We start from the raw sequence: 23,384 nt of genomic DNA, 5'->3' as shown, positions 1-23,384 counted from the left end.
GAGATTTAGGGGGTTTGAGAGACTCAGTTGCCTGATTCCGTGTGGTTTTTCTTTACTTGGTGGTCATTTGTTTTATCTTTTAAAAGAGCTTTACAGGGTTGGAGAGACTCAGTTGCCTAATTCCGTGTTTTTTTACTTTACTTGGTTTTAATTAAAATAGAAATTATTTTTTTATATCATTATTTTTTGTATCTTTTAAAAGAGCTTTAAGGGGTTTGAGAGACTCAGTTGCCTGATTCCGTGTGGTTTTTCTTTACTTGGTGGTCATTTGTTGTATCTTTTAAAAGAGCTTTACAGAGTTTGAGAGACTCAGTTGCCTAACTCCGTGTGATTTTTCCTTACTTGATGGTCATTAAAAACGAAATTTTTGTGTTAAATAAGTAGTTTTTGTATCTTTTAAAAGAGCTTTAAGGGGTTTGAGAGACTCAGTTGCCTGATTCCGTGTGGTTTTTCTTTACTTGGTAGTCATTAAAAATGAAATTTTTGTCTTAAATAAGTAGTTTTTGTATCTTTTAAAAGAACTTTACGGGGATTGAGAGACTCAGTTTTACCTTGTCACAGTTACATTTTCTTGATTTTTCAAAGTTCATTTTGAATTTCTTTCGTTGAAATGCAAGAGTTGGAATATTTCAGTAGTGTTTGGTTGTGGTTTACCTTGTCACAGTTACATTTTCTTGATTTTTCAAAGTTCATTTTGAATTTCTTTCGCTGAAATGCAAGAGTTGGAATATTTCAGTAGTGTTTGGTTGTGGTTTACCTTGTCACAGTTACATTTTCTTGATTTTTCAAAGTTCATTTTGAATTTATTTCTATGAAATGAAAGAGTTGGAATAGTTCAGGAGTGATTGGATTTTGTTTACCATGAAACATTGACATTGTAATGAAATAAAACAGTACTCATTTAATTTATTTCGTTGTAATTCAAGAGTTAAAATATGTCAGTAGTGTTTGGTTGTGGTTTACCTTGTCACAGTTACATTCAAATGATTTTTCAAAGTTCATTTAGAATTTCTATAGATTAAATGCAAGAGTAGTACTATTTCAGTAGTGTTTGTAACAGATATAAATAGTAAAAGTTAGTTTATAAAGATTTTTATAATTTAATTATGAATTTCATTCGCTGAAATGCAAGAGTTGTAATATTTCAGTAGTGCTTGGTTGTGGTTTACCTTGTCACAGTTACATTTTCTTGATTTTTCAAAGTTCATTTTGAATTTCTTTCGTTGAAATGCAAGAGTTGGAATATTTCAGTAGTGTTTGATTGTGGTTTACCTTGTCACAGTTACATTTTCTTGATTTTTCAAAGTTCATATTGAATTTCTTTCGCTGAAATTCAAGAGTTGGAATATTTCAGTAGTGTTTGGGTGTGGTTTAACTTGTCACAGTTAGATAATAAATTTTTTTATATTAGCATATTTAATTTCTTTATATTAATTTAAATAGTATGAATATTTAAGTCTTGTTTTGTTATGGTTTAACTTGTCTAACTTAAATTTTTTTGATTTTTAAAAGTTCATTTCGAATTTCTTTCTTTGAAATGCAAGAGTTGGAATATTTCAGTAGTGTTTGATTGTGGTTTACCTTGTCACAGTTACATTTTCTTGATTTTTCAAAGTTCATTTTGATTTTCTATCGTTGAAATGGAAGATTTTGAATATTTCAGTAGTGTTTGATTGTGGTTTACCTTGACACAGTTACATTTTCTTGATTTTTCAAAGTTCATTTTGAATTTCTTTTGTTGAAATGCAAGAGTTGGAATATTTCAGTAGTGTTTGGTTGTGGTTTACATTGTCACAGTTACATTTTCCTGATTTTTCAAAGTTCATTTTGAATTTCTTTCATTGAAATGCAAGAGTTGGAATATTTCAGTAGTGTTTGGTTGTGGTTTACCTTGTCACAGTTACATTTTCTTGATTTTTCAAAGTTCATTTTGAATTTCTTTCGTTGAAATGCAAGAGCTGGAATATTTCAGTAGTGTTTGGTTGTGGTTTACCTTTTTACAATTACATTTTCTTGATTTTTCAAAGTTCATTTTGAATTTCTTTCGTTGAAATGCAAGAGTTGGAATATTTCAGTAGTGTTTGGTTGTGGTTTACCTTGTCACAGTTACATTTTCTTGATTTTTCAAAGTTCATTTTGAATTTCTTTCGTTGAAATGCAAGATTTGGAATATTTCAGTAGTGTTTGGTTATGGTTTACCTTGTCACAGTTACATTTTCTTGATTTTTCAAAGTTCATTTTGAATTTGTTTCTTTGAATTGAAAGATTTGGAATATTTCAGTAGTGTTTGGTTATGGTTTACCTTGTCACAGTTACATTTTCTTGATTTTTCAAAGTTAATTTGAATTTATTTCGTTGAAATGCAAGAGTTGGAATATTTCAGTAGTGATTTGTTGTGGTTTACCATGTCAAAGTTACATTTTCTTGATTTTTCAAAGTTCATTTTGAATTTCTTTCATTGAAATGCAAGAGTTGGAATATTTAAGTAGTGTTTGTTTGTGGTTTACCTTGTCACAGTTACATTCTCATGATTTTTCAAGTTTCATTTTGAATTTCTTTCGTTGAAATGCAAGAGTTGGAATATTTCATTAGTGTATGGTTGTGGTTTACCTTGTCACAGTTACATTTTCTTGATTTTTCAAAGTTCATTTTGAATTTCTTTCGTTGAAATGCAAGAGTTGGAATATTTCAGTAGTGTTTGGTTGTGGTTTACCTTGTCACAGTTACATTTTCTTGATTTTTCAAAGTTCATTTTGAATTTCTTTCGCTGAAATGCAAGAGTTGGAATATTTCAGTGTCACAGTTACATTTTCTTGATTTTTCAAAGTTAATTTGAATTTCTTTAGTTGAAATTCAAGAGTTTGAATATTTCAGTAGTGTTTTTTTTTTGTTTACCTTGTCACAGTTTCATTTTATTTATTTTTCAAAGTTAATTTTGAATTTCTTTAGTTTAAATGCAAGAGTTGGAATATTTAAGTATTGTGTTGTTTTTGTTTACATAGTCACAGTTACAGTTTATTTATTTTTAAAATATCAATTATAATTTCTTTAGTTGAAATGCAAGATTTAGAATATTTCAGTAGTGTTTGGTTGTGGTTTACCTTGTCACAGTTACATTTTCTTGATTTTTCAAAGTTCATTTTGAATTTCTTTCATTGAAATGCAAGAGTTGGAATATTTCAGTAGTGTTTGGTTGTGGTTTACCTTGTCACAGTTACATTTGCTTGATTGTTTAAAGTTCATTTTGAATTTCTTTCGTATAAATGCAAGATTTGTAATATTTCAGTAGTGTTTTATTTTGTTTAAAATTTTAAAAGATAAATTTTATTTATTTTTAAATGTTCTTATTTTTGATATTTCGTTGAAAGGCAAGAGTTGGAATATTTCAGTATTGTTTGGTTGTGATTTATCTTGTCACAGTTACATTTTCTTGATTTTTCAAAGTTCATTTTGAATTTCTTTCGTTGAAATGCAAGAGTTGGAATATTTCAGTAGTGTTTGGATGTGGTTTACCTTGTCACAGTTACATTATCTTGATTTTTCAAAGTTCATTTTGAATTTCTTTCGTTGAAATTCAAGAGTTGGAATATTTCAGTAGTGTTTGGTTGTTTTTTACCTTGTCAAAGTTACATTTTATTGATTTTTAAAAGTTCATTTTTAATTTGTTTCGTTGAAATGCAAGAGTTGGAATATTTCAGTAGTGTTTGGTTGTGGTTTACCTTGTCACAGATACATTTTCTTGATTTTTAAAAGTTATTTTTTAAGTTCTTTAGTTTATATTCTATTTTTTTAATTTTTAATTTGTTTTTGGTTATGTTTTACCTTTTCTCATTTACATTTTATTTATTTTTCAAAGTTCATTTTGAATTTCATTCGTTGAAATGCAAGAGTTGGAATATTTCAGTAGTGTTTGGTTGTGGTTTACCTTGTCACGGTTACATTTTCTTGATTTTTCAAAGTTCATTTTGAATCATTCAAGAAACGTGATTAAACACGTTTTTAAACTAAATGCTATTTGCATGCATTTCCTTGGCACCTTTCCAAACGAGCGGGGATTCCCCGCTGGTTCCTACACATTGCAAAAAAGTGAGCAGTACGAAAACTCCACGTTTTCAACCAGACTGGTTTTTTAGACAACACACCCACAGAGATGACACACACACATAGAGACGAGACACGCACAGACACGATACACAAACAGACTCATAGTGAGAGAGATATCCAAAAAGTTGGGTTGATCTAGGTTCACTTAGAGTGGCGTGCCACTCTAAGGGAACCTAGATCAACGCCACTCTAAGATCTAACGCCACGACGCGCCACTCTAAGGGAACCTGAAATATTCCAACTCTTGCATTTCAACGAAAGAAATTCAAAATGAACTTTGAAAAATCAAGAAAATGTAACTGTGACAAGGTAAACCACAACCAAACACTACTGAAATATTCCAACTCTTGCATTTCAACGAAAGAAATTCAAAATGAACTTTGAAAAATCAAGAAAATGTAACTGTGACAAGGTAAACCACAACCAAACACTACTGAAATATTCCAACTCTTGCATTTCAACGAAAGAAATTCAAAATGAACTTTGAAAAATCAAGAAAATGTAACTGTGACAAGGTAAACCACAACCAAACACTACTGAAATATTCCAACTCTTGCATTTCAGCAAAAGAAATTCAAAATTAGATGTTAAAAATTAATAAAATGAAACTTATACTTGGTAAACCACATCCAAACACTACATAAATATCCAAAATATATAATTTCATCGAAATAAAAAACCAAAGAAATATGAAAAATAACGAAAATTTATATGTTACATGGTAAACCACAACCAAGCACTACTGGAATATTCCAACTCTTTCATTTCATAGAAATAAATTAAATATAAAAAAATAAAAATCAAGATATTGTAACTGTTACATTGAAATCAAAAACCAAACTCTACTGAAAGATTAAAACACTTTCAAATAAGCGAAAAAAATTCAGAATGAACTTTGAAAAATCAAAAAAATGAATCTGTGACAAGGTAAACCACAACCAAACACTACTGAAATATTCCAACTCTTGCATTTCAGCGAAAGAAATTCAAAATGAACTTTGAAAAATCAAGAAAATGTAACTGTGACAAGGTAAACCACAACCAAACACTACTGAAATATTCCAACTCTTGCATTTCAACGAAAGAAATTCAAAATGAACTTTGAAAAATCAAGAAAATGTAACTGTGACAAGGTAAACCACAACCAAACACTACTGAAATATTCCAACTCTTGCATTTCAGCGAAAGAAATTCAAAATGAACTTTGAAAAATCAAGAAAATGTAACTGTGACAAGGTAAACCACAACAAAACACTACTGAAATATTCCAACTCTTGCATTTCAACGAAAGAAATTCAAAATGAACTTTGAAAAATCAAGAAAATGTAACTGTGACAAGGTAAAACTGAGTCTCTCAATCCCCGTAAAGCTCTTTTAAAAGATACAAAAACTGCTTATTTAACACAAAAATTTCGTTTTTAATGACCACCAAGTAAAGAAAAACCACACGGAATCAGGCAACTGAGTCTCTCAAACCCCTTAAAGCTCTTTTAAAAGATACAAAAACTACTTATTTAACACAAAAATTTCGTTTTTAATGACCATCAAGTAAAGAAAAAATCACACGGAATTAGGCAACTGAGTCTCTAAAACACTGTAAAGCACTTTTAAAAGATACAAAAAATGACCGCCAAGAAAAGAAAAACCACATGTAATCAGGCAACTGAGTCTCTAAAACCCCTTAAAGCTCTTTTAAAAGATACAAAACATACTGAATTAACACAAAAATTTCGTTTTTAATGACCACCAAGTAAAGGAAAACCACACGGAATTAGGCAACTGAGTCTCTCAATCACTGTAAAGCTCTTTTAAAAGATACAACACATGACCAACAAGTAAATAAAAACTACACGGAATCAGGCAACTGAGTCTCTCAAACCCCTTAAAGCTCTTTTAAAAGATACAAAATCTACTGATTTAACACAAAAATTTCGTTTTTAATGACCACCAAGTAAAGAAAAACCACACGGAATCCGGCAACTGAGTCTCTCAATCCCCGTAAAGCCCTTTTAAAAGATACAAAAACTACTTATTTAACACAAAAATTTCGTTTTTAATGACCACCAAGTAAAGAAAAACCACACGGAGTCAGTCAACTGAGTCTCTCAAACCCTGTAAAGCTCTTTTAAAAGATACAAAAAATACTTATTTAACACAAAAATTTCGTTTTTAATGACCACCAAGTAAAGGAAAACCACATGGAATTAGGCAACTGAGTCTCTCAAACCCTGTAAAGCTCTTTTAAAAGATACAACAAATGACCACAAAGAAAAGAAAAACCACACGGAATCAGGCAACTGAGTCTCTCAAACCCCTTAAAGCTCTTTTAAAAGATACAAAAACTACTGATTTAACACAAAAATTTCGTTTTTAATGACAACCAAGTAAAGAAAAACAACATGGAATAAGGATACTGAGTCTCTCAATCCCAGTAAATATATTTAAAAATATAAAAAAAATAATTATATAAAAAAATATTTTCTATTTTAATGACCACAAAGTATAGGTAAAACAAAAGGACTTAGTCAACTGATTCTCTCAAACGCAGTAAAGATATGTTAAAAGATACAATAACTACTTATTTAACACAAAAATTTCGCTTTTAATGACCATCAAGTAAAGAAAAATCACATGGAATCCGGCAACTGAGTCTCTCAATCCCCGTAAAGCTCTTTTAAAAGATACAAAAACTACTTATTTAACGAAAAAATTTCGTTTTTAATGACCCAAAAGTAAAGAAAAACCACACTGAATCAGGCAACTGAGTCTCTCAAACCCCTTAAAGCTCATTTAAAAGATACAAAAACTACTTATTTAACACAAAAATTTCGTTTAATGACAATCAAGTAAATAAAAATCACACGGAATTAGGCAACTGAGTCTCTCAAACCCTTTAAATCTCTTTTAAAAGATACAACAAATGACCACCAAGTAAAGAAAAACCACATGGAATCAGGCAACTGAGTCTCTCAAACCCCTTAAAGCTCTTTTAAAAGATACAAAAACGACTTATTTAACACAAAAATTTCGTTTTTAATGACCACCAAGTAAAGAAAAACCACACGGAATTAGGCAACTGAGTCTCTCAAACCCAGTAAAGCTCTTTTAAAAGATACAACAAATGAACACCAATTAAAGAAAAAAAAAAAGGAATCAGGCAACAGAGTCTCTCAAACCCCGTAAAGCTCTTTTAAAAGATACAAAAACTACTTATTTAACACAAAAATTTCATTTTTAATGACCACAAAGTAAAGAAAAACCACACGGAATCAGGCAACTGAGTCTCTCAATCCCCTTAAAGCTCTTTTAAAAGATACAAAAACTAAGTATTTAACACAAAAATTTCGTTTTTAATGACCACCAAGTAAAGAAAAACCACACGGAATCAGGCAACTGACTCTCTCAAACCCCTTAAAGCTCTTTTAAAAGATACAAAAACTACTTATTTAACACAAAAATTTCGTTTTTAACGACCACCAAGTAAAGAAAAACTGCACGGAATCCGGCAACTGAGTCTCTCAATCCCCGTAAAGCTCTTTTAAAACTGTGACAAGCTAAACCACGACAAAGCACTACTCTCGTGGAACTCAATCCCCATTTAACTCAACCCCCTTGCAACTGAACCCCCTTGTAACTGAACCCCTGTATAACCGAAACCCCCGGGTAACTGTACCCCCTTTAACTGAACTCTCATGCAACTCAACCCTCCATGCATCTCCTCCAATTCACAAATCCCATTACCCCTTTTTTTGCAAAGGTTAATCAAACATCTTCGATTGTAAATGCATTAAAAAATTTTCCACTCACTAATTACCCCTTTTTTGCAAATGCTAAACAAGAAAAAAAAACTGTCTGCTTTTCAAAAACTTGTCCGTTAAAACTCGAAACAAGACGCGCTGGTTTTATAATACAGGTTTGATTAATTGCGTAAATCTCTTGGCAAAGAGTGTAATGACCTGTAGAATAGAATACCTACCAGAAAGCAAATTACATGGAAATTGCTATACGTCTAAGCAAATAGCATGGTAATTCCTATATGTCTAAGCAAATTCATTATTAGCATTCTACTTGTATCCAACCTATCAAAGAAAGTAAACAGATTTTTTTGCGAATGGTATCAAGTTTTCCATTTCAGGTCAACTAGAGGAGGTATGAAACTAAATTAAACACTACTATTTGTGTCTAAATTTTTAAAAAGATGTCTGTTGTTAAAAATTGCTGAAAATTTTTCTCCAACATACAAATAGCAGGCCAAACTAAGGCCAAAAAAAACGAAAAGATTTAAAGTATTATTTTATTTTTCCCTGAAAAGACTATGTCAATATAAAATGAACAGAAACTAATTAAGAAAACTTTTTCCACAAAATAAGTTTTTCAAAGAAAAGTAAAGAACTCCATTAAACCAAAAATGAGCAAAATTAAAATCAAATAATCTACCAAGCGTGAAACTACCACACATCAGCATCGATAAATAAATGAAACCCAAAATGAGCAGAAAATACAATAAATAACCGAATCAAACTCAAAACGAGCAGAAATTAACATAAGTGTGGCTCAAAACCCCTATGCCTTCCCAAGGCCAGAACATAATCTTTATTTTACTAAAAAAAGTTACAAATGAATGTGCATTGTCAGTTTAATATGCATATACTGATAGTTAGTAATCAAAATGTTAATATTATTTGATTTATTAAAGTTATAAAAGTAAAAACACTTATGTTTTTTACTTTTATAACTTTTACTTTATACTTTTTTTAATGTTTTTACTTATATAACTTTAATAAATCAAACAATATTAACATTTTGATTGCTAAATATCAGTATATGTATATTAAACTGACAATGCACATTCATTTGTATTTTTTTCAGTAAAGTGCAAATTTTGTTCTGGCCAACAATTTCTGACAAAAATTGTGTTGTTTAGTTTAATTTTATACCTCCTCAAGTTGACCTGAAAAACAAAACGTTTATATACTACTACTATTAACAACTTACCGCAGCGCCAAGGCGCCTGAGGCCAATACAGCTACGCTTGCTCCTCCTCCATCCTAATCTATCCGAAGCTTCCCTCTTTACACCCTCCCAGCAGGTTCCCGTTTCCCTGAAATCTTTCTTTATGACATCCTTCCACCCCAACCGCGGACGACCTGCTTTCCGTTTAGCCCTTGACGGTTGGTCGGAAATGACAATCTTCGGCAAGCTGTCATCCTTCATCCCAGACTATTATGAACAAAACGGCTATCTCAAAATTTGGATCGGATACATTTGGGGAAAGTAAGGCATGAGCAGGAGGTGCTAGTTGCCCTCCGATCACCCTTGATTCTTAAAAGGGGAGTTAGATATTTCAATTTCCAATAAAATGAGCCTCCCGCAGAGTTTATACGACTACCTCTACGATAAGAAACTTATATGCCCCCGAGACATTTGGGAGAAAGGGGGTGTGGGGGTTGGGGCTAGTTGCCCTCCAACTACCTTTGACTCTGAAAAAGGAAACTAGAACTTTCAATCTCCAATCAAATGAGCCCCCTCCAAAGTTTATACGACTACTCAGTCCATAGAGACCTTATATGCTCATCCCCTTTTCCGCAAATTAAATAAAAAAAAACAAGTTTTTTTAACTGAAAGTAAGGAACGACGTTAAAACTTAAAACGAACAGAAATTATTCCGTATATGAAGGGGGCTGTCCCCTCCTCAACGCCTCGCTCTTTACGCTAAAGTTTTTTTATTGTTTAAAAAAATAGAGTTGTGAGAAAGTCAAACTTTAGCGTAAAGAGCGAGGCGTTGAGGAGGGGACAGCCCCTTTCATATACGGTATAATTTCTGTTCGTTTTAAGTTTTAACGTCTTTCCTTACTTTCAGTTAAAAAAACTTGTTTTTTTTATTTAATTTTTGAACGTTTTTAAATTAATGCAGATTTTGATTTTTGCTCACCGTACATGAATAATTCAAACAAAATTTGCATATTATATTTGGTTAAATGGCTTTCTCGAAACTTGTTTAATTTTATTTAAGAACGTTTTTATTAGTAATAAATATACGAAACTTAGAATTAACTTAAGTAACGAACTTCTATATTCATCCATTTTTAACACGTATATTAGGGGTTTCGCCCCCTATTAATTACCCTTCTCTTTAAACTATAGTTCTAATTTTTTTTCCATTTATTTAAAAATGACCTATTAATAACCATCAGTTTATCAGTTTAAAAAATTTTTTTTTTTTTATTTAATTACTGATCTTTTTATTTAATAATGCTGGGACATCCGGCGCCCCCTTCATAGCAATGTCCCTTCCCCCATGAAAACTTCCTTCATGGAAAGATCCTTCCATATAGCCCCCGACCCTCTCCTTCCCCCACCTACCAGAAAAAATCTCCTCTGAAAAAGTCTGTATACTTCCCAATAACCAATACTATATGTTAACATTGAGTAAAGTTCATAACTTTCAGCCCTCCCCCTGGGGATTTTGGGGTATCAAGTCATCCTAAAAGACATTTTTATCATATTTTCGACCATGCTGAAAAAAATGGCTATCTCAAAATTTTGATCGGGTGACTTTGGTGGAAAAATGAGCCTGGGAGGTGGCCTAGTTGACCTTCATTTTTTTTGGTCACTTAAAAATTGCAATAGAACTTTTAATTTCCGTTCCAATGAGCCCTCACACGATATTTTAGGACTACTGGGTCGATACAATCACCCCTGGGGAAAAAAAAAAAAACAACAAACAAACAAACAAACAAATAAACACGCATCCGTGATCTTTCTTCTGGCAAAAAATGGAAAATTCCACATTTTTGTAGATAGGAGCTTGAAACCTCTACAGTAGGGATCTCTGATACTCTGAATCTGATGGTGTGATTTTCATTAAGGTTATATTACTTTTATGGGGTCTTTCAACCTTTTTTAGAAAATCATCAAAATTTTCTCATGAACGTATCTTTTGATGTGTAAGATTAAACTTAATGAAACTTATATATTTGAAATCAGCATTAAAATCTGATTCTTTGGATGAATCTATTAGTATCAAAATCCCGTTTTCTAGAGTTTCGGTTACCATTGAGCCGGGTCGCTCCTTACTTACAGTTCGTTACCACGAACTGTTTGATAAATCTGGTCAAGGTTTTGAGACAACCATTTCCTTCAAAATAGTCGAAAGGTCAAAAAACTATGCTTCCGGGTTTGAACCCCCTAGTCCCCGGAGTAAGGGCTGTAAAACTATGAAAGTTGTTTATTATTATTTTTGATTCTTTGATTTACTGATTTACGGGGTAACGATGATTTACGGAGCAAGGGCTGTAAGCTGTAAGTTATGGAAGCTGCCTATTGTTACTTTGATACTGTGTTTACTTTGATACTGTTTTGCTTTGAAATTGTTACTTTTATATTGTTACTTTGATACTAGTTTTGATACTTTGATGAAACGTCGATGTTGAAAAAAAGTTCGATTTTGAAATGGGAATGTTGAAAAACTAGAAAAGTTGGTAATAAAAACGAACAGAAATTAACTATAAAACAAACTTTCAGAAAAAGAAGCTTTCAAAAGAAAATTAAAGGCCATATTAAACTTAAGATCAGCAAAAATAAAAATCTATAATATTTCGAACTCAAAACGATCAGAAATCATTACTAAACAATAAATTAAACCTAAAATGAACAGAAATTAAATAAACAATCAAAACAAACAATAATACAACAGGTACTAATATAAAAGAATAAATAAATCTTAAAACAAGAAGAAACTTGAATTGAAAATGCAAATCAAGCTTAAAACAAACAAAAATCTTTTAATATAAAAGAATAAATAAAATCAAAACGAACAGAGAGGAAATGAAATAAAAAATCATAGTAAACAAAAATGCAACAGATACTAATGTAAACGAATAAACAAATCTTAAAACGAGTAAAAATTTAAATTAAACATGCAAATTCAGCTGAAAATGAACAAAATCACTACAAACAAGAGTTTGGCTACTGCTCCTTCCCTAACTGTAAAAGTTTAACGCCTATTGCGCCACTGGCGCTTTACTGAAAATTATATGTGTCTCTTAAAGTCTTGGAATAACTAATACAATTATAATGAATATTTGATATATAGTGATATTAATTGTTGAAAGCTTATCAGTTCAATATTTCATTTCACTTTAGTTCTATTTTTATTTTAGTAAAAATAAGTACTAGTGTAACAAGTACACAAGGAAATATTTGTAATATAATTTGTTTCAAACAAGTTCGTGGTAACGAACTGTAAGTAAGGAGCGACCCGGCTCAATGGTAACCGAAACTCTAGAAAACGGGTTTTTGATACCAATAGATATATCAAAAGAATTAGATTTCAATGCTGATTTCAAATATATAACTTTCATCAAATTTAGTGCTAACCATCAAAAGTTACGCGCCTGAGAAAATTTGGCTGATTTTCAAAAAAAGGGGGAAAGACCCCCTAAAAGTTATAGAACCTTAATGAAAATCACACCATAATATTCAGCTTATCAGAGAACCCTACTGTAGAGGTTTCAAGCTCCTATCTGCGAAAAAGTGGAATTTTGAATTTTTTGCCAGAAGACAGATCACGGTTGCGTTTTTATTTTTTTTTTTTTTTTTTTTTCCCCAGGGGTGTTCGTATTGACCCAGTGGTCCTAGAATATCTTGGGAGGGCTCATTGGAACGGAAATTAAAAGTTATATGTCCCTTTTCAAGTTACCAAAAAAAATGGAGGGCAAATAGGCCCCCTCCCACGATTATTTTTTTCCCAAAGTCACCCGATCAAAATTTTGAGATAGCCATTTTGTTCAGCATGGTCGAAAATATGATAAATATGTCTTTTAGGGTGACTTAATCCCCCGAAGTTCCCAGAGGGAAAGCTAAAAGTTATGAACTTTACCCAATGTTAACATTTAGTTTTGTTTTTGGGTATTTATACATATGTTTTCTGTTGTTTTTTTTTGTGGTTGTGGTTGGTAGGGATGGGTCGGTGGTTATGTTGGAGGATCTGTTCATGAAGGAAGTTGTCATGGGAGAAGGGAAATTGCCATGAAGAGGGTGCCTGACTTGCCAGCATTATTTTTTGGTATTTGGGAAGTATACAACCATTTTCAGGAAGGATTTTTTCGGGAGGGGGGGGCTAGAGGAGGGGGTTACTATGGAGAATAGGTCCGTGGAGGATGTTTCTTTGGGGTAAGAGACATTTCTATGAAGGGGGCGCCGGATTTCCAAGCATTAGAAATTAAACCGATTATTAGACGATCAGAAACTAAATAAAAAAAACAAGTTTTTTCAACTGAAATGTAAGAAGGAATATTAGAACTTAAAACGAACAGAAATTATAACGTATGTGAGGGGGTTCTCCCCCAAGTCATTACCTCACTCTTTACGTTACAGTTTTTTTTTGTGCTTTCAAAAGAGCTATATCTTCTAATTAAACGGCCTTTATTATTCAGGGGTTTTTTAATAAAAATTTTTTTTTAACTTTTAACTTATAGAGAGTGGTATTGACTAAGGGGTGAACCCCTTCATATAAGTAATAACATATACGTAGTAAGAAAACAATAAAAAAACAAACGATACGGCTCAATAGTAATCGAAACTTTTAAAAACGGAATTTTGATTACAATAAATGTATCAAAAGAATGTGTTTGTAATGCTGATACAAAATATATAAATTTTATTAAGTTTAGTATTACTCATCAAAGGCTACAGGCCTGAGAACATTTACTCGATTTTTTAAAGATGGGGGTAAAATCCCCTACAAGTGAAATAATTTTAATGAATATCACACCGTCAGAATTCAGCGTATCAGAAAACCCTATTACATAGGTTTCAAGCTCATATCTGCAAAAATCTGCAAATTTGTATTTTTTGCCAGAAGAAAAATAGACGAATATAGAAGTTAGTTACGTAAGTTAATTTGTAAAGACATTCATTTAGCAAAAGAAAAGTAAAATTTTTATGCAAATAAAAGCTGTATTAACTAAAAAACGTTCAGAAATTAACTATTAAAAAACAAGTTTTGTTTACTGAAAGTCAAGAACAACATTTAAACATAAACAAAACAGAAATTAATTTATATATGAAAGAGGCTATCCCATCCTGAACACCTTGCACTTTACCCTAAAGTTTTACTCCTTCTTACAAATTTATTTTTTAAAACAATAAAAAAGCTTTAGCATAAAGAGCGAGGCGTTGAGGAGGGGACAGCCCCTTTCATATACGGAATAATTTCTGTTCGTTTTAAGTTTTCATGTCGCTCCTTACTTTCAGTTTAAAAAACTTGTTTTTTTTATTTAATCCATTAAAGCACCAATGTCGCAGTAGGTTTTAGACTTATACAGTTAGGAAGCACTAGCCAAACCCTTGCTTGTAGTAATATTTGTTCGTTTTGAGCTTGATTTGCATATTCAATTTGAGTTTTACTGATTTTAAGATTTATTTATTCTTTTACATTAGTGTCTGCTGTAAGTTTGTTTACATTTATTTTTTATTTAGTTTCTGTTCATTTTTCCTTTAATAGTATAAGATCTTTGTTTGTTTTAAGCTTGATTTATATATTCAATTTAACTTTTACTCGTTTAAAATATTATTTATTCATTTATATTAGTTACCATTGTATGTTTGTTTACCATGATTCTTTATTTAATTTTTGTAGGTTTCGTTTATCAGTTAATAGTAAATTCTGGTCGTTTTGGGTTTGAATTATTAAAGGTTTTTATTTCTGTTGTTCTTAAGTTTTACATGGCCTTTACTTTTCTTTGAAGTACTTGGTTTTGGAAAGTTTATAATTAAGTTACATCAAATATTTAAATATTTCGACGTGAGACGACAATTTCACTATCATTTTGATCAGTTCATCTACCTAATTATATTTTGAGTTTTGTTTTGCAGTTGAAATACGCTAAAATTCGGAAAAAATAAAAAATATCCTTTTATATTTCATTAAATTTAGTTCATTTTCTAAGAATAAAATTATCTATAATTCTTTTTCGGTGAAAGGATAGACGTCAAACTGATGAATGCAATGATACAAGTATTTTGTCCTTTCAGTGCCAGTTACGACTGTAAGTTTCGTCCCAAAGTTGCAGGTATCGGGGGGGAGGTATAGACATTAAAAAAATATTATTTTAATTTAATTTCATTTTTTATTTTTTATTTTGTCATTGCCTGTAAAACTGTGAATCTGTAAGGTACAACCTTTCATTTTATGTATGACAATTTAAGGTCTGTTAAACCAACAATTCCAAATACCATAATTGTAATAGTTGTAGAATAAATAATATTTTTTTTTGCAGGTAACAACCACCAAGCCACAAGGTCACTTGTCAGCTACAGACGAAATGTTGAACACAATCAATGACATAACAACTGGAAGCCGAGGATCTTTGTGTATATCTTCTAGTTACAAGATTGTACCAGTTAGGATTCGTACTGAATTATTTGACGCTTCTCGCCAGAAAGTGGATTTGATGGCATCCTTTTTGCAAGATGTTGGCCACTTAAACGATCCAGGTTGGTACAATTCTTTAAACTATTTTCCATCTTAAGCTGTTTACTAGCTCTATTTTTAAAGCCTCTTGATCAGTTAAGCTTGATTCTCCGCCCTTTATTTTCAAACGGAACACTGCCTTTCCCCTCGTGTTTAGATGTCTATGGGTTCGAAAATGGCATTAAATATGCGTCAGTATCTCAACCACAAAGATGCATTTAACCACAAATGTCTTTTAACAAAAAGAAAGCTTTAACTAAATAACTGTTAATTTTTTTGCAAAAATCTTGAGTCGTCTAGAAAAGTTTTTTGACAAGTTTTTTGAAAAGTTTTTTGAAAAAGTTCTCATCATTTGGGACTAGAAAATTGTCTTAAAAAAATGTTGAACTCGGTCTATTCTTTAATTTCTGGAAAGCTTCTTTTACAAAATAGTATAAAACAAGCTACGGTATCCCAATGGCCGTTGTGAAACCCCGCATTTATAAATGTGTTAGTTTTATGACAGTGATACTTTGCTTTTCATGGAAAATGTAGTGAGAATTTGGTAGCCTTATTTTACAAGATAGCTTCAGCACCTGAAACTCGGAGAGTACAAGTCAAGACCTGACTATTCAATGCCTGTGATAGGTCCTTCACCACAATATGAGAAGGAGGGCCTTAATTTGCAGCCTCCCTCCACTGCAAAAGTTTATTTGGACTGAACGTGCGATATAAATCCTGAGGGTGACTAACCTTCTTAGCTTTTGAAAGTTTCTTAAACAGTCTGGTTTTGCTCTTCCAGTTCTGGAACAAAATGACACCCATGCATTTGTTAATTTATTTCTAAAAGTGAAAATTTTTATTATATGTGAATCAGCATAATAATTATAAAACTTGATTAAACCGAACCTATTTTTTAACCAAAAAGAAAGTTTTATTTGAAGAGAGTATTTTCTAAAAAATATCAATATCATGCAAAGATAGTAACGGTTTGTAGCAGGTTGAATATAATTTCTAATCGATTGGGAAAGTGGGAAAACTTGCCCAAAATACGTACATTGAAATATTCAAGTTTGTGTTTAACTCCTTAGAGATAAAGGATACTGCCCTCGAGTCAGGGATTTACAGAGTTTAAACCATGATCTGATTGACATCAAATACAAAGAAGAGAGTTAAATGGATTAATTGACAAGCCCACAATTGAAAAGCGCATACGAAAAAACGTATTCCCCGCAACTAGCATAGCAAAATTTTGCTTAATTAAAGCACAAAAAGGAATAGATCTAGGGTGAGAAGGCAAAAGCGGGCAAGCACTCTGGACGGTAGAAGACCTATCAACTTCTGAATTTATCTATATTAGTTAATATAGAAGTAGTCTGAATTATTCTACTTAGTCTGAACTACTAAATTACTCTACAATTAGTCTGAATATATAAAGATTAGTTAAATTAGTCTAAATAACTAAATTGTCAAAACCCAAGCGTTTTGTCGAGCATAGCTGCAAGTTTTTCGTCGCCTCTGGCCTTTCCCTCTTGTTTGGCTTTAAGGATTCATTTGTGCATTTAGATGGTAGAGTGATGTAATGGGCATGGGTGAGACTTCGACAGTTGTCAGTTGTCAAGCTAGGTAGGCATACTAATTAGGTCCCCCTGTTAATGATTTTAAGAGGTTCCAGGGCACTAATTCACGAAATTTAAGGTAGGGAACGGTTTTATTGTTTTTGACGAAGACACAAAAATGATATTTCTCGACATCCATGGAATATATTCCAGTTTATTTAATCAATTCCAATAAAAGTCATACTTGCGTCATTACTCCGTTTTGAAAGTCTTTTGAAATAGAAGTGGAAGCCTTTAAGCTATGTTAGAGCTTAAATAAACAATACTTAAATTAATTATTACCAAGAAAATCATAGTTTGCCCACATTTTTGTTTAATTTATACTTATTTACATTTTGTTTAATTTTCTTACCAGTGAAAGAAACGAATACAAGTTTCCCTGACAGCTAAAAGCCCGCTGTAATTGGCAATGTGGCTAGTCCTAATTGACGGGTAACGATTGTCTTGCAAGGAAAGGAGAGACAATAGGGAGGTAAAAGTAATGCTACGAAGATACGGGTATATGGACTCTTCCAAATATGGACTCTTCCAATCATCTTATACATGATTCATGTAACATAAATTAAGACAAGGCGGGATCTGTTCTGCACCAGTTTTGATAACCACCAAGGTTTAATTTGCGTACTCAACTTTTTCTTGCACCACGGAGATAAAAAAAAAAAATTGAGCAGGTTTGAAAAAACAAAAGCCAGAAACGCGGTCCTTAAAAGACTTGTATTTTACAGTATTTCATAGAAAGTCTTTCTATCCATATTTATTCCTGAAGGGAGCATTGAATTTGTAAAACTGAAAAAAAGGCATTTCCAATTTTGGTGTTTCTGATCATATAGTAAATACATTGTTGTGTTCTATATTATTAAGTAAAAAGGAAAGTTTTTCAACTGAAAGTATGGAGCAATATTGAAATTTTAAACGAATAGAAACTATTCTGTATATGAGGGGAACTGCCCCCTTCTAAGTCCCTTAATTTTTATACAAAATTTTTTTAGTCCTATAGGAAAGCTTCTTATTCCAATTAGACGGTCTTTGCGTTTCAGGAATTGTTCTTAATGAATTGGTATTAAAATTCAAACTTTAGCATAAAGAGCAAGCGATTGAGGAGGAAGCAGTCCCCCTCATACATGGAGTAATTTCTATCCGTTTTATGTTTTAATATTTCTCTATCCTTTAATTGAAAATTGCTTTTCAATTCTGATTGCTTTTCAAAAAATGCCAGGAAATCCATCCCCTCTATGGAAACCCTCCCACAGGATAAATTCTTACACGGAGAATTCCTGCCACGTAAAATCCCCCCACTGGAAAATTCCATCCTTGCTGTGAATTTTCCCAGGAAAGTTTCCTGTGGACAATTCTCCCTGGAAGATTCTTCGTTTTTTATTTGAGAAAAGTTTTTTTTTTTTTAATTTCCGATCATTTTTCTAATCCTGCCAGAAATCCCCCCCCCCTCGGGAACATTTTACTGGAAATCCCTTCCACTCCCAAATGGAAAGTTTACCCCCGTGGAAAATCCTCCCACGGAAAAATCACCCCATGTAAAAATCCCCCAGAACAATTCCAGTATTGCAAAAATCTCCCCTGGACAGTTCCCCCAGAACATCTACAAATATAAAATTCAGCCACCTAAAAGAAAGTAAGTCAAATAAAACTAATTCCATATATGGATTCAGGTAATTTATCAACGTATAAACATTTTCATGGAAAATTTCCCAGTAGACTTCCCTCCCGACGGAAAATTCTCCCCGTGGAAAATTTACCCCTCTGGAAAATCCCCCCGAAAATATGTGTATACATCCTAATACAATATGCTATTCGTAAACAATGGGCAAATTTCATTTGCCCTTTACCAAGGGGCTGTAGGAGAGTATTATCATCCCCAAAGGCATAATTTTTGTACTTTTCAACTACGTTTAACGATGTGTCTTTCTAAAATTTTGATCATGTGGGTTTAGGAAAAAAGAAAGTGGAAGGGGGGCTAGTTGCCCAACAATTTTTCTGGTCACTTGAAACAGGCACTAGAACTATTAATTTCCGTTTGATTGAGCCCTCTCTTGATCTTCTATGACCATTGGTACGAAACCATCGGAACAAAATAAACACGCATCCGTTATTTTTCTTCTGAAAAAAAGCACAATTCTACATTTTTGCCTGATAGAGTCTGATAGTGTAATTTCATTCAGATCTGCTGGCTTTTTCGGTATATTTCTCCCTTTTACGAAAATCAGGTAAATTTTCGTAGGCCCTTAGCTTTTGATAGCTATTAAATAAAAAAAAACATGATGTTGCTGCTGTTGCAGTTGAAATACTTGTTTTTTTTATATTAAATTTATGATGTTTTTTTAAATGATGATGGGAAGTCCGGCGTCCCCTTCATAGCCATGTCCCTTCTCCCATGAAAACTTCCTTCATGGAAAGATCCTCCCACATAACCCCTGACCCACCCACCCCCCCTCACTACCAGGAAAAATATCCCCTGAAAACGTCTGTATACTTCCAAATAACCAAAACAATATGTTAACATTTGGTAAATTTCATAACTTTCAGCCCTCCTCCCGGGAACTTTAGGGAATTAAGTCATCCTAAAAGTCATACCTATAATATTTTCGAACATGCTGAAAAAAACGGCTATCTCAAAATTTTGGTCAGGTGACTTTGGGAAAAAAATGAGCGTGGGGGGGGGCCTAGTTGCCCTCCATTTTTTTGGTCACTTAAAAAGGGCACTAGAACTTTTGATTTCCATTCCAATGAGCCCTCCTACGATATTCTAGGACAACTGGGTCGATACGATCACCCCTGGGAAACAAATTAAATAAAAAAAACAAGTTTTTTAAACTGAAAGTAAGGAGCGACAATAAAACTTAAAACTAACAGAAATTAGTCCGTATATGGAAGGGGCAGTCCCCTCTTCAACGCCTCAATATTTACGCTAAAGTATTTTATTGTTTTAAATAATAGAGTTGTGAGAAGAAGTAAAACTTTAGCGTAAAGAGTGAGGCGTTGAGGAGGGGACAGCCCTTTCATATACGGAATAATTTCTGTTCGTTTTCAGTTTTAATATCGCTCCTTACTTTCAGTTTAAAAACTTGTTTTTTTATTTAATTTCTGATCGTGTTTTAGTTAATGCAGCTTTTATTTTGGCTCACCGTCATTGAATAAGTGAACAAAATTTGCATAAAAATTTTACTTTTCTTTTGCTAAATGGCTGTCTCTAAATTTGGTTTTGAAATAATTTACAAATTAACTTACGTAACGAACTTATATATTCGTATATTTTTCTTCTGGAAAAAAAATACAAAGTTGCAGATTTTTGCAGATATGAACTTGAAACCTATGTTATAGGGTTTTCTGATACACTGAATCTGACAGTGATTTTCATTAAAATTTTTTTCACTTTTAGGGAATGTTTCCCCCCTCTTCAAAAAATTAGGTAAGTTTTCTCAGGCTCGTAGCCTTTGATGAGTAATACTAAACTTAACAAAATTTATATATTTAGAATCAGCATTATAAGCCCATTGTTTTGATACATTTATTGACATGAAAGTTTCGTTTTTAAAAGTTTCGCTTACTATTGAGCCGTATCGATTGTTTTTTTTATTGTTTTTTTTTATTAAGTAGGCTATGTGTTATTACGTATATGAGGGGGCTTTCCTCGTAGTCAATACCACGCTCTTTACGTTAAAAGTTTAAAAAATATTTAATTCACAAACCTCTGAATCACAAAGGCCGTTTAATTACAATAGATAGCTCTTTTTAAAAAACTAAGAAAAAAAACCGTAGCGTACAGAGCGAGGCATTTACTTGGGGGAGACCAGCCTCATATACTTAATAATTTCTGTTCATTTTAAATTCTAATGTTGCTTCTTAATTTCATTTTAAAAAACTTGTTTTTTTTAAATTTAATTTCTTATCGTTTTTCAAATAATGATGGAAAATCTAGCGCCCCTTCATATAAATATCCCTGACCCCACAGAAAAATCCCCTACGGACCGTTTATCCCGAGTACCCCCCTCCTCCAGCCCCCCAACCCCCCCCCCACCAAAAAAAAATTATTCCTGAAAATGTCTGTATACTTCCCAATAACCAATACAATATGCAAGCAATGGACAAAGTTCACAACTTGCAGCCCTTCCCCTGGGAACTGTGGGGTATTAAGTCATCCTAAAAGACATATTTATTAGATTTTTGACTATGCTGAACAAAATGACTATCTCAAAATTTTAATTGGGTGACTTTGAGAAAAAATGAGCGTGGGATGGGGCCTAGTTGCCCTCCATTTTTTTGGTCACTTAAAAAGGGTACTAGAACTTTTAATTTGCGTTGCAATGAGCCCTCTTACGATATTCTACCACCACTGGGTCAATACGATTACCCCTGGGAAAAAAAAACAAAAAAACAAAAAAACAAATAAACACGCACCCGTGATCTTTCTTCTGGCAAAAAATGCAAAATTCCACATTTTTGTAGATAGGAGCTTTAAACCTCTACATAAAGGTTCTCTCATACGCTGAATATGATTGTGTGAATTTCATTAAGGTTCTATAACTTATAGGGGGTCTTCCCCCCTTTTTCGAAAATCAGCCAAATTTTCTCAGGCGCGTAACTTTTGATAGGTAAAATTAAACTTGATGAAACTTATATATTTGAAATCAAAATTAAAATCTGATTCTTTCGATGTATCTATTGGTACCAAAATTCTGGTTTTTAGAGTTTTGGTTACCATTGAGCCGGGTCGCTCCTTAAGTTCGTTACCACGAACTGTTTGAAAAATAAATAAACATGCACCCGTGATCTTTCTTCTGGCAAAAAATGCAAAATTCCACATTTTTGTAGATGGGAGCTTGAAACCTCTACAGTAGGGTTCTCTGATACGCTGAATATGATGGTGTGATTTTCACTAAGGTTCTATAACTTTTAGGGGGTCTTTCCCCCTTTTTTCGAAAACCAGCCAAATTTTCTCAGGCGCCTAACTTTTGATGGGTAGGATTAAACTTGATGAAACTTCTATATTTGAAATCAGCATTAAAATGTGATTCTTTTGATTTATCTATTTGTATCAAAATCCCGTTTTTTAGAGTTTCGGTTACCATTGAGCCGGGTCACTCCTTACTTACAGTTCGTTACCACGAACTGTTTGATATTTTCCGTTCGTTTAAAGTTTCGATTTTCGATGTTGCTCCTGTTGCAGTTGAAATACTTTTTTTTTATATTTAATTTCTGATCTTTTTTTTAATAATGCTGGGATGTCCGGCGTCCCCTTCATAGCAATGTCCCTTCCCCCATGAAAACTTCCTTCATTGAAAGATCTTCCCACATAACCCCCGACCCACCCACCCCCCACTACCAGGAAAAATCTCCCCTGATAACGTCTGTATACTTCCAAATAACCAATATTGTATGTTAACATTGGGTAAAGTTCATAACTTTCAGCCCTCCCCTGGGAACTTCGGGGGATTAAGTCATCCTATAAGACATACTTATAATATTTTCGAACATGCTGAACAAAATGGCTATCTAAAAATTTTGATCAGGTGACTTTGGGAAAAAACTGAGCGTGTTAATTTCCATTCCATTGAGCCCTCCCACGATCTTCTAGGACAACTGGGTCGATACAATCACCCCTGGGAAAAAAAAAACAACAACAAACAAACAAATAAACACGCACCCGTGATCTTTCTTCTAGCAAAAAAAATGCAAAATTCTACTTTTTTGTAGATGGAAGCTTGAAACCTCCACAGTAGGGTTCTCTGATACGCGGAATATGATGGTGTGATTTTCATTAAGGTGCTATAACTTTTGGGGGGTCTTTCCCCCTTATTTCGAAAATCAGCCAAATTTTCTCAGGCGCCTAACTTTTGATGGGTAGGATAAAACTTGATGAAACTTATATATTTGAAATCAGCATTAAAATCTGTTTGATGTATCTATTTGTATCAAAATACTGTTTTCTAGAGTTTCGGTTACCATTGAGCCGGGTCGCTCCTTACTTACAGTTCGTTACCACGAACTGTTTGAAAATTGAATTTAATGAGTCTTATGTATTTAGAATCAGCATGAAAAACCAATTCTTTTGTTCTATTAGTTCTTTTGTTTCTTTTGTTCTTTTGTTTCTATTAGACTTGCGGTTACTATTGTGCCGAGTTGCTCCTCACTTACAGTTTGTTACTGTATATTTCATGAATGTTACGCTTTACATTTGGCTTTCCCAACCC

The 23,384-nt window shown here is 32.7% G+C and overlaps 1 protein-coding gene and 1 long non-coding RNA gene across 2 annotated transcripts in view; one reads left to right on the top strand and one right to left on the bottom strand.

Annotated features, from left to right (window-relative positions):
- LOC148952582 (uncharacterized) overlaps positions 1-23,384 on the bottom strand; it is an 85,159-nt gene that overhangs the window by 16,531 nt on the left and 45,244 nt on the right. The gene's annotated exons all lie outside the window — the stretch shown is intronic.
- The window catches only part of LOC148952579 (putative G protein-coupled receptor CG31760), a 578,976-nt gene continuing 570,981 nt past the window's right edge, over positions 15,390-23,384 (top strand). The window contains exon 1 of the mRNA XM_089089961.1: positions 15,390-15,603. Coding sequence (XP_088946087.1) covers positions 15,432-15,603 — 172 coding nt within the window. The 5' untranslated portion in view covers positions 15,390-15,431. The remainder of the gene's footprint in view (positions 15,604-23,384) is intronic.

The sequence above is a fragment of the Artemia sp. Qi Xiang Cuo genome, chromosome 5 (genome assembly GCF_049724085.1).
Source record: "Artemia sp. Qi Xiang Cuo chromosome 5, ASM4972408v1, whole genome shotgun sequence".
Lineage (NCBI taxonomy): Eukaryota > Metazoa > Arthropoda > Branchiopoda > Anostraca > Artemiidae > Artemia > Artemia sp. Qi Xiang Cuo.
The sequence above is the reverse complement of the archived record's forward strand: the minus strand, read 5'-3'. Positions and strand labels throughout refer to the sequence as shown.